This window comes from Leucoraja erinacea, chromosome 24, assembly GCF_028641065.1.
Source record: "Leucoraja erinacea ecotype New England chromosome 24, Leri_hhj_1, whole genome shotgun sequence".
NCBI lineage: Eukaryota > Metazoa > Chordata > Chondrichthyes > Rajiformes > Rajidae > Leucoraja > Leucoraja erinaceus.
In genome coordinates, this window is record NC_073400.1 from 20,209,086 (window position 1) to 20,220,369 (window position 11,284).

Here is an 11,284-nt window from a genome sequence, read left to right on the forward strand (position 1 = left end):
GGTAAAGATGTTTTAAGGGAATTTAAGAGCGTAGGATCAAAGCTGAGGTGACAACTCAGTGAGCTGGAGTTGGAGGATAGTAGACGAAGTTGGTCATACAATTTTGGATGTCACTTACTAACAGGGCATTTAACGTAAATGGCAGACTTCTGGCGTGTTGGCATAAAGAGGGATTTTGCAGGATAGGGTCATATTTCCCTGAAAATGGTGACCCATGTGGATAGGGCATGAAGTATTCCTTCGACATGCTTGCCATCACGAGGCACTGAATGAAACAGTTGCGATGTAATGTTGAACTGTACAAAGCATTGGTCACACACACTTTGAGTACGATTTACTGTTCTGGTTGTCACAATACAGGAAGCACGTGGTACCAATAGAACAAGGGCAGAATAGAATCATCTGGATGTTGTCTGGAATGGAGGGTTGTAATAATGAGAGATTGGATAGGCTGGGTTTATTCTCACTGGACATACGAGGTTGAGTGTTGTCCTTGAGGTTTATTAAATGATGAAGCCATAGATAGGATACTCAGGGCCTTTCATATGGAAAAAGAGTTGGAAACTAGAGGGCACAGGTTGAAGATGAAAGTGGCAGGACTTCATGGAGATCCGGGGTAGGTTTTTAGGAGGTCGTGAATATCTGAAAGGAACTGGCAGAAGAGATGGTGGCGGCAGATTGGAATTACAATGATTAAAAGATATTTGGACAGGCACTGGGATAGGAAGCGACGAATATGGGCAACGGTATTAGTGTAGATGGGCACCTGAACAATTCTGATTCTATGACTAGTTTGGGGCTGAATGGTATTAGAGACCAGAGTCTGTTTACAAAAAGGCGGCGAGGGCAGGAAGTGTACTCCAGTTGTGTTTATAATGCAGGGCCATTCACACAGCCTATATACAGTCAAATCAACTCCCCCACCTGTCCTTAGGTATATCACCCAACCATTGACACCCAACTCTCCCAGCTCCCACTACACCCTCTCTGCCCCCCCCCCCCCCCCCCCCCCCCCCCCACACAAGACCGACGCCCTATCCCAATCCCATCTTACCTGCAGCAAATAGGTTGAGGTTAGGGTGGGCACCGAGGACCCAGAAGCGATCGTGGTCTCGACGGAATGTCTGCACCCCAGTTCTGCTCGGGACAGGGAAGGTTGGGGGAGAGATATACATAGGGGGTGGTGCAGAATGGAGGGGATTAAGGGCATCGGGAAGGGTACAAGAGGAGACAGCACATCAGTCATAAGTGGGTCACAACACTCTCACCATTGATGCAGTCTGCTCAACTTCCTTTTCATACTTTTACACTCCAAAACCTTTCCATAGGTCAATACTCCGTATTGGCCGCGAGTATTCGGGAACGTCCCTCGAACAGGAAGGAGAGTTTGCAGTGACCTCATAGGACCTCCTAGGACCACGTGTCGACCATGCTGCGAGTTTGAGTCAAGGACAAACTCTTCTAAACTCGCAGATTAGGTCGCCACAGTGGGACAGACCCTTAATTCTACCTTCCAATAGTTACTTGCACTATTCCTGCACTATCCTCTATCTGCCAGCTCCACTCACTTCATCTAACAAACTCTATAACCTCTCACAGCTTCCTAAAGCATTCAAAACGCATGTTCTATTCCATTGCTAGAGAAACGCGCACATTCCAAGAAATTTTGGTAAACAACATTATTTATTATACGTTATTTAATCAGCCACTTCATTTACGATCTAAAGATATCATGTCCTATTTTAAGAAGGAACTGCAGATGCTGGAAAATCGAAGGTAGACATAAATGCTGGAGAACTCAGCGGGTGAGGTAGTATCTACGGAGCGAAGGAAATAGGCAGAGTCTGAAGAAGGGTCTCAACTCGAAACATTGCCAATTTCCTTTGCTCCATAGATGCTGCCTCACCCGCTGAATTTCTCAAGCATTATTGTCTACCATCTATGGCCTATTTTAATATCATCCGTGGCAGTCCAATCCGTCCAATCACAGTCAATCAGTTAGGTATTTGAGGAAGGACATCCTTGCTATTGAGGCAGTGCAGCGTAGGTTCACGTGGTTAATCTAGGATGGCGGGACTGTCATGTGACGAAAGATTGGAAAGACTGGGCTTGTATTCACTGGAATTTAGAAGGACGAGAGGGAATCTTATAGAAACATAAGAAATTATGAAAGGACTGGACAAGCTAGATGCAGGAAAAATGTTCCCAATGTTGGGGAAGTCCAGAACTAGGGGCCACAATCTAAGAATAAAGGGGAGGCCATTTAAAACTGAGATGGAGAAAACACTTTTTCACCCATAGAGTTGTGAATTTGTGGAATTCTCTGCCACAGAGGGTAGTAGAGGCCAATTCACTGGATGAATGTAAACGAGAGCTGGATAGAGCTCTAGGGGCTAACGGAATCAAGGGATATGGGGAGAAGGCAGGCACAGGGTACTGATTGTGGATGATCAGCCATGATCACGATGAATGTTGGCCGGAAGGGCCAAATGACCTCTTTCTGCACCTATTTTCTATGTGTCTATGTATTGCACACGATCGCTGTGGGATTTGGCAGAAACTGGTCCAATCGTGCTTTAGCACACAAAGATGCAATCACCTTGCCCTCCACCCAAGGACTCAGCAAAGAGAGATCGCAGGCAGAACCACCCATGCTTGGATTACCTGTCCCATCACCGCTCACCTCTTCGACATGTCCCAGACACGGATGCTCTTGTCCTCGGAATTACTCAGGATCAGCTCCTGACGGGGATGGAAGGCAGCGCAAGAAACATTGTTGTAATGTCCACGGCATGTGTCCACCTCCCAGGCCTTGACATCTGAGTGCAGGAGAGAAAGGGGGCTTCAGCATAGAATCATGCGTGGGCCGGGAGACACAGGTGGCTTCAGGAAGGGGAGATAGGGATTTCAAAATAGCAGCTCTCTTTAAAACCTGGAGATGTAACAGGGGATAGCTAAATAGCATTGTTCTTAGACCTAGAGATGCGAGGTCTGTAGGCATTATTAGAGCCTGGGTATCATGTTAGTCTAGATCTGGTCGAAAAGGGACTGGTTCTGATGTGATCTGTTTGTGACCTGGGAGTTACACATGGTCCCGGCACTGGGATCATTGTGTTGAGAATTAATGTTGATCAGCACTGGGCACGAGGCAGCAGGGGACACACTCACCATTCATTCGCCAGATCTTCACCTGTCGGTCATCCGCACCTGAAACGATCAGGGCCATGGTGGGGTGAAAAGTTGCCCAGTTTACTCCTCGATCATGACCCTGCAGGTGACAAAATGGGTGATTAAGAGTTTAAGATGGAACTGCAGATGCTGGAAAATCGAAGGTACACATAAATGCTGGAGAAACTCCGGGGGTGCAGCAGCATCTATGGAGCGAAAGAAATAGGCAACGTTTCGGACCAAAACCCTTCCTCAGACTGATGGGGGGTGGGAGGGGGCGGGGAGAAGAAAGGAAAAAGGAGGAACCTGAAGGCTGAGGGATGGGAGGAGACCCGAGGGCTGATGGGTGAGCCTTGCTGGAAAGCCTTGGTGAGAAGGAGCTTCACTGTCTAACCTGTGCCCTGGGAGAGTGATGTGACAGTGCAGAGCGAGCTTTCCTGTGTATAAGCCGAGCCACAGGAGTGCGTGACTGGACAATGTAGAGGGAGCTTCACCGTGTCCAACCTGTGCCCTGGAAGCATGAGAAAGGTTTAGAGTGAACTGTTCACCGACCGAAAACTGGCTGCTACATAGAAGACAGAATAAATGGGTGCTTTTCAGGCAGGAGGGTTATAACTAATGCAGTACATCAAGGATATATTCTTTCCCTCAAATCTTTATATGTAATAAAGGCAGTTTCCAAGTTTGCCAACATTCTGTCAATAGATAGAAAGGCATGTTGTGATCGGGACATTATAATTGCGCAATGGGAAACAAGTAGGATGAGTGATTGGGTGAAAACCTCGCAAATGAAGTTTTATGAATATGTGCTCATGCATTACAGTAAGCAAGTCCTATGGCAAAGTGGAGAGAGACGACAAATGAGTGAAGAGGGATCCAAATTTTCTAGTGCATGAATCACAAAAAAATAGCGGGCTGATCCAACAAATAGTTGGGAGGGCAAATGGTTGTACATGGTTCTGGTGAGGCCACACTTGGAATACTGGGCACAGGTTTGGTCCCCTTACCGAAAACAAGAAAGAGCATTGGAGGCGATCCAAAGGAGATGAATCGAGCCAATTCCTGGGATGTGGATTGTCCTTTCTATAAAGGCTAGAATTTGGATTTGTATTGGTCAGAGTTCAGAAGTCTGAGGGATGAGCTTAAAACAGATAAGATCCAATGGGGGCTTGACACGGTAGAAGTTGGAATATTTCCAGCAGTGGGAGAATCCCGAGCAAGGAGATATCGCTACAAAATAAGAGAATTTCTTCCGAGGGTGATAAATCTCTAAAATTCTCTACCCCAGAGGCTAAATGTTGATATATTTAAGGTGATAAAGATGTGATAGAACATAGAACAGTATGGCACAGAAACAGGTCCTCTGGCCCATAATGTTCATGTCGGAGATCATGCTTAGTTAAACTGATCTCATCTGTCTGCACGTGCTCCACATCCGTCCATTCCATGCAGCTACATATTGCCTATCCAAAAGCCTCTTAAACGCTGCTATCATATCTGCCTCCACCACCATTCTTAACAATGCTTTCCCGCACATATCCATTAAACTCCCCCCCTCTCACCTTACAGCTATGCCCTCAAGTGTTGGGCATTTCCACCTTGGGGAAAAAAGGTTCTAACTGTCTACCCTATCTATCTCTCATAATTAAATATTTCTATCAAATCTCGCCTCAAACTCCAACATTCATTCCAAAACAATGCAAGTCTATTTAACCTTTTCCTGTAGTTGAAACTCTCTAATCCAGGTGGCATTCTGGTAAACCACCTCCATATCCTCTCCAAAGCTTCCACATCTTCCTGCAATGGGGTGCAATATTCTCAATGCGGCCTAACCAAAGTCCCGACGTGTATTCAATTCCCCCATCAATGAAGGCTAGCATATCATACGTCTTCATAACCACCCTCCTCCTGGGAAAGATGAAAGAATTAAGGCCACCTTGGATCACACGGTCATATTGAATGGCAGGATAGCTTTAAGTGAACGAGCCATGTACTCCTTTCTTGTTTTCCTATATATTTACCCTCTGCTTAGGCAGTGTGTGCAGAAGTAGTTTCACTTTGCAGCTAACCTGTAGCCCTGGGAGTGTGTAACAGATCAGTGTAGAGTGAGTTTCACTCGGTCTAACCCATTCCCTGTGAGTGTAGAGATGGGACTATAGAGAGGAGGCCTCACTATGTCTTGCCCATGTCCGAGGAGTGGGTAAAGGGACAGTGAAGATGATTCTCTCGGTCAGCCCCCTATGCACAGCCTTACCTCCAGAACATACTTGACAACGGCATCAGTAGTCCCAAACAAGTCAACACCAGATATCCCACGGACATCGCTCTCCACTGCTCCTGGGGAAAGGTTTTTCTTCCTCAGACCTGAGGAAGCAGATAGAATATGGTGAGTGTGGCAAGTGCCGGGAAGAGATGAGGATAATGGTGTGCTATTCCTGACTTACAGAGGTTGGAAGAAAATTGGAGAACGGGAAGGACCTTGCTTGGCGGATGGTTCAGATGAAGCTCAGCAATAATGAAGATAGTTTACACAGACGGGAAGTCCAAGGAAGGGCCATGTCCCAATACGCCCTAACAACGAGGGCCAATTGCAGCTAATTATGGCCATTTTTGTCACGCACAATGTCCTCGATCAACCAGCCAATGCCCAATACGGTAAGCAAATTGCCTAATCAGAAGGCACCCATGAGGCATACAGCGCTTTTCAATCAGCCAATAACTGTGGGTGGCACTGGTGGGGTGTCCACCAATTAACCATGATATGGGATGGGGAGGGGCGGTGTGCTAGGCCATATGAACGAATGTCACAGAAGGAAGGTCTTTGCGTCCGAACACTGCAAACCCCCCCCCCCCAACATGCCGCGAGCCGACTCAGAAGTCAGTTCTCACCAGAAATATCCCAGACACGGACAGTTTGGTCCAGGCTTGCCGAGACGACCAAGTCCTCAGAGGGATGGAACTGGGCACACATCACATAGTGATTATGTCCAGTGAGCACACTGTGGGACAGAGAAGTGGGGGTGGGGTGGAATAGAGAGATGGGTAGGGGAGGAGGGAAAAAAGTTGGGGGGGGGGGGGGGGGGAAGAAAACAAAAGGCATCAGAGTTCAACGTATCACTTCCTGGACAATAGCCCCCCTCCCCCCCCCCCCCACGCCAGTGTATAATGGTTTTCATGCCCCCCCCCCCCCCCCCCTCCCCTCCCCTCCCCTCCCCGTTGTCCCAGAACTTCCTGAAACCAGGAGAGCGACAGAACCCATCACTGGTGATTAAGTGGGGAAAGAGAGGGGGAGTTACCGAGCTAGAGCTGCAGGATCCATCAACTCACCACACACAGGTCCGCGACTGCCAGTTCCAGATCCGGATGGTTTGGTCATCCGAGGCACTCAAGATCCATGGATATTCCTGTGAGAATGATTCCTGGATCACTGTCCTGAAAACCGGGAAACCCTATTGCTTCAGACAGCTTTTCCCCCTTATTCACACGGCTTCTTCCTTGCCCTCTCCGTAACTCACTCCTTATTCCCCTCATCATCTTCTACCTACCAACTCCTATTCCTCTATTCTTCTCCACTCAATAAATTGTTCTCCTCACTCCCTCCTTTCATAACCCACTCCTTTCCTCATACCCTCTACGTTCCATAGCCCAGCCTTGAACCCCTCATTCCCAACTTACCCCATTGGATCATCATTCAAAACCTACAAATTGGTCCTTCATTCCTAACTTCCCCCATTTGGACCCTCTTTCCACATCCACCCTTCCTCCACTCATTCGTTACCCACCCCCTTCCCTTCCCCCCCCCACCATTCTCCTTCCCTTCAGCCATCTTCCCCTTTACCTTAATTCCCAAAACATTCCCTCCGCTATACTCTTCAATCTTCCCTCCACAACCCAACATTCCCTCCTTTCCTGGGGTCCTGCACTCACGTGGTGGAAGAAGGTGGTACGGATGTAATCCAGGTGACCCAGCAACGTGAAGAGGCATCGTCGCAGCTTGTAGTTCCAAACCTTGGTGTGTGGGATAGAATTCCAATCATTTTCTCAAACCACTCAACCATTAATACAAACACTTGACAATATTTTCTTGCCACATTTCCATGGGATCTGGGACTTGCTGTCAAGGCCAGCAGTCGTGGCCAATGAGGTGGATAGAGTGAGTTGCCTCTATGACCTAGTGCAGTCGTTCTGGTGAAAGTGCCCCCATAGTGCTGTTGGGGAGTTCCAGGATTCAGATCCAGTAATGGTGGACTAGTAATAAATGTCCCACTCCTACATCCCCTACCACCTTTCCATTCCTGATGATAGTGGTGGCAAGTTTGGGAGGTGCTGTCAAGGTAGCCTGGCTGAGAATTTGCATAAGGTACACAACTTCAGCCAGTTTAGTTTTATAGCTTAGAGATACAGCTTGTAAAACAGGCTCATCGAGTTTGCAACGACCAACTACACTAGCACTACACACTAGGGACAATTTACAATTTTTACCAAAGGTAATTAACCCACAAATTTGTACTTCTTTGAAGTGTGGGGCGAAACTGTGGAGTACCCGGGAAAAATCTACGCAGTTACGGAGAGAACGTACAAACTCTGTATAGTCAGCACCCATGGTCAGGATCGAACTCGGGTCTCTGGCGCTAGTAGGTAGCAACTCAACCAGCTAGTGTGTATCAGTGGTGGAGGGAGGGAGGGAATGTTTAGGATGATGGCTGGAGAGTCAATTAAACAAATGCTGTTCCCTGGATGCCGTCGAGCTGCTTGGGATTTGTTGGTGCCGCGCTTACCCAGTGAGGTGAGAGAGTGCTCTGCCACACTCCTCATTTGTATTGTGGGGTGAAATCAACGACTGAAGCGCCTAACACGATGTTCTGCTTCCGACTTCTGCGATGGGGGCTTTGCCTCTGATCTCTTACCTTGATTTTGTAGTCATCACCACCAGAAACAAAGAGGGGTTGCTGCTTGTGGAAGTCGATGCCTCGTACGGGACCTGCAGGTGGTGGTGAAGAGAACAGTTTGTCAGAAATAATCTTTCTTTCCCGCACAACCATTAACCCTTCTACTCCCCTCACAACCATTAACCTTTCTCTTCCCCCCACCAACACCATTGGTAACCTTTCCCCTCCCCCCCACACCCAGAAACCTTTCTCCGTCCTCCGACAACCAAAACCTTTCTTTCCCCCCTCCACCATTAACCCATCTCCTCCTCCCCCCGGCCAACCATTGACCTTTCTCCTCCACCAAACTGGGTGGCGGGTGACTAAATAAGTAGTTAACCCAAAGTGAAGAAACCAAATTGAAATAGCAGGCCATTTGAACCTTCAAGTCTGCTGTGGAATTCTGTAAGATGGCAATACTTTTCTTCACCAACCACAAATCCCTCAATTCCTCAGGTACCCAAAAATATATCGGTCTCAGTCTCAAACAGTGACAAACGGCTGGGTGAACGCACTTCCCCTTAGTTCCACACTGAACAGACAATCGCATGTTCCGAGCCTCTGACCTCCACCCATTCCCCCATCCGCCTGCTGCAGCTCTTCAGGTACCCCTCATCCAACCGGCCTTACCATCGTGCTCGTCGAACTTGTCTATCAGGGTGCACATACGGTAGTCCCACAGCTGGATCACCCCATTGTGCAGACTGGCCAGGATCCATGGGCGCTTAGAGTGGAAACTCAGCCCTGCCATGGGATGGGTGGGGGAAGGGAGACACAAAGGAGGGAAGGGAAGGCATGTGGGCAAGAGAGAAAGAGGAAGAACCAGGTAACAAGTGCACTAAAAATCACCAGAATCAATCAAGTTCTTGGATAATGCATGTGATAAATCCCAGACTAATTTCTCCCCCAGTACCCGTTTAGAGATTTATAGATTTAAATCTATATTTAAATATACACTTTAAATAATCTATTTAAAAGTAACACAAAGTTATTGAAACAATTATTTTGCATCAATAACAAATATTTTAATATTGTAAGTATTAAAGTTTATTAATTTAATAAAATAAATGTTATATTATTTTACAATTATTTCACAAACCCCGAAAATAGGTTCCAGCCTCCGATGCATTCCTGGGGTTCATTCTCTAGCCACACCAAATTCCGCAATTAGATTCCAGCCAGCAACCAATTCCCAGGCATCTACTCTGTACACAAACCCTACTTAGATGCCAGTCTGCAACTCATTGCAGTGCATGTTTTACTAAATACATGAACTGTGACGAGAACTCTGATAGATGGCAGCAGGATACAAACAGGTTTGTGAAAGGGGTGGAGATTTGGTATTTTTATGACGGAGATTGATAAATTCTTGGTTAGGAGGGGTGTCGTGAGTTATGGGGAGAAGGCAGAAGAATGGGGTTGAGAGGGAAAGATAAGTCATCCATGACTGAATCGCAGAGTAGACGTGATGTGCCGAATGGTCTAGTTCTGCTCCTGCAACGTATGAACTTAACCAAATAAAACAAGAGGTCTGGAAGAGAGTTGGTAGGATGTCCCTTTGGTGGAGGTGCAAGCATTAGAGAATATACTACAAAAGGGAAGAGAATGAAATGATATCAATAAATTTTATTTATGCAACATGTGCCTGGAATGCAGCAAGTGTGGAAAACAAGCGTGAAGCCAGCAGCTCCGTTGTGGCATTCAGGATGGAACTGCGTAAGAAATGGGGAGAATAGACCTTCAGTGATGTAACCAATGATTGCATGACAAACCACTGACCCCCTTTGATTTGAGATGCCACTGGACCTTTAATCATGTTAAATCCCCCACACACTAACGTCCCCATCACATTGTTCAAATCCAATTCTCACCTTTGACTCGTGCAGATTTTGTTTCAAATTTGGTCAGCATTTTGGCTAGGAGCAAGATTACTGTGGACAAAATTGAAGTAGAACAAGAGTTATATTCTAACCTTTACTGGAAATTCAGGACCCACTACAGTTCATTCCAGCTACCGCACCATGCAAAGGGCTTCCTTGAAGCCTGAGGTACATGCAGACCACCAAACATCATTAAATTGCCTCAAATCCTACCTAGCTCATCTATCCCTCCAGTCCTATGAACAAACTGCCGATTGATCCTGACAAACATTCCTTAAACTTCCCATTCCTTCTCTCATTATCCTCCATTCATCCTTTTATCCTGCACAACTTTCCCTTTCCCCTCCTCTTTCTTCTTACAGCACTATCTTCCTTCTGTCATCCTTTATATTTATCCATCTCTACCTCTCACTGCCCCCCCCATCATTCTCCACAGCCCTTCACTGCTCCCCTTTGTCTGTGATCCGTTTTCTGCCTCCCCGAACTCATCCCTCCCCTGAACTATCATTCACCTAACGACCCTCCCCCTCTCCATTACCCTCCCTCTCCATTACCCTCCCTCCCTACCCCAACCGCTTCTCCTATACCTCACCCTCATATCCCTCCCTTACATATCCCCCCCCTTACCCATAATTCCCCCCCACCTCTCGCCCATCAATTCTCCCTCCCTCACCTCCCCCCCAGCCTTCACAACATCCTCACCACCCCCCTCAACCCTCACAACATCCCCTCACCCCCCAAACTTCGCAACCCTTCCCCCACATCCCCACTACCCGCAACCGCACTTGCAATCCCCTGCATTTCGTTGTCTCTGTACTGTACACTGCCAATGACAATTAAAGTTGAATCTGAGTCTCAATCTGATCTTCCCTCACCCCTACCCGCCCTCACAATACTCTCCCCTCTCCCCCCCCCCCCCCCCATCCACAACCCCCTTACATCACCCGCTCAGTAATTCTACCCCGCCAACCACCTCCCCAACCTTCTCAACTCGCCCTCACATTCCCCTCCCATCTCCCCCTCAGTCATCCCTACCTCACCCCTTCTACCGAGTAGCTTTCCCCCCACGGCCTATCCAGTCGCACCCAAAGATCCGCTCCTCTATAATCTTTGGTCGCACCGATCCGCAGACGGACACGTCACGGCGGAGGTGACGTCGGAACAACCGGAAGTGGGGCGGAGGTGACGTCGGAACAACCGGAACTCGGGCGGCGGCGCGGGTAGACGTGACGTCGCAACAACAACAGGGTGCGATCAATCGGAGAGGGAAGTGGCGGAACCCAACTCGCTAAATGCAACAACAAAGCA

The 11,284-nt window shown here is 47.7% G+C and overlaps 1 protein-coding gene across 4 annotated transcripts in view; it reads right to left on the reverse strand.

The window, feature by feature from the left end:
• Positions 1–11,284, reverse strand: part of copa (COPI coat complex subunit alpha) — a 31,597-nt gene that overhangs the window by 20,099 nt on the left and 214 nt on the right. The window contains exons 1-11 of one of the 4 annotated variants that reach the window (XM_055654700.1): positions 11,062–11,154; positions 9,968–10,027; positions 8,727–8,840; positions 8,076–8,149; positions 7,096–7,176; positions 6,496–6,572; positions 6,058–6,167; positions 5,423–5,532; positions 3,169–3,268; positions 2,684–2,819; positions 1,055–1,137 (exon numbers count right to left, since the gene is read on the reverse strand). In XM_055654700.1, coding sequence (XP_055510675.1) covers positions 1,055–1,137; positions 2,684–2,819; positions 3,169–3,268; positions 5,423–5,532; positions 6,058–6,167; positions 6,496–6,572; positions 7,096–7,176; positions 8,076–8,149; positions 8,727–8,840; positions 9,968–10,007 — 925 coding nt within the window. In that variant the 5' untranslated portion in view covers positions 10,008–10,027; positions 11,062–11,154. Of the gene's footprint in view, positions 1–1,054; positions 1,138–2,683; positions 2,820–3,168; positions 3,269–5,422; positions 5,533–6,057; positions 6,168–6,495; positions 6,573–7,095; positions 7,177–8,075; positions 8,150–8,726; positions 8,841–9,967; positions 10,028–11,011; positions 11,155–11,284 lie in introns of those variants that run through there. The other 3 variants (XM_055654699.1, XM_055654701.1, XM_055654698.1) reach the window with 3 other exon arrangements.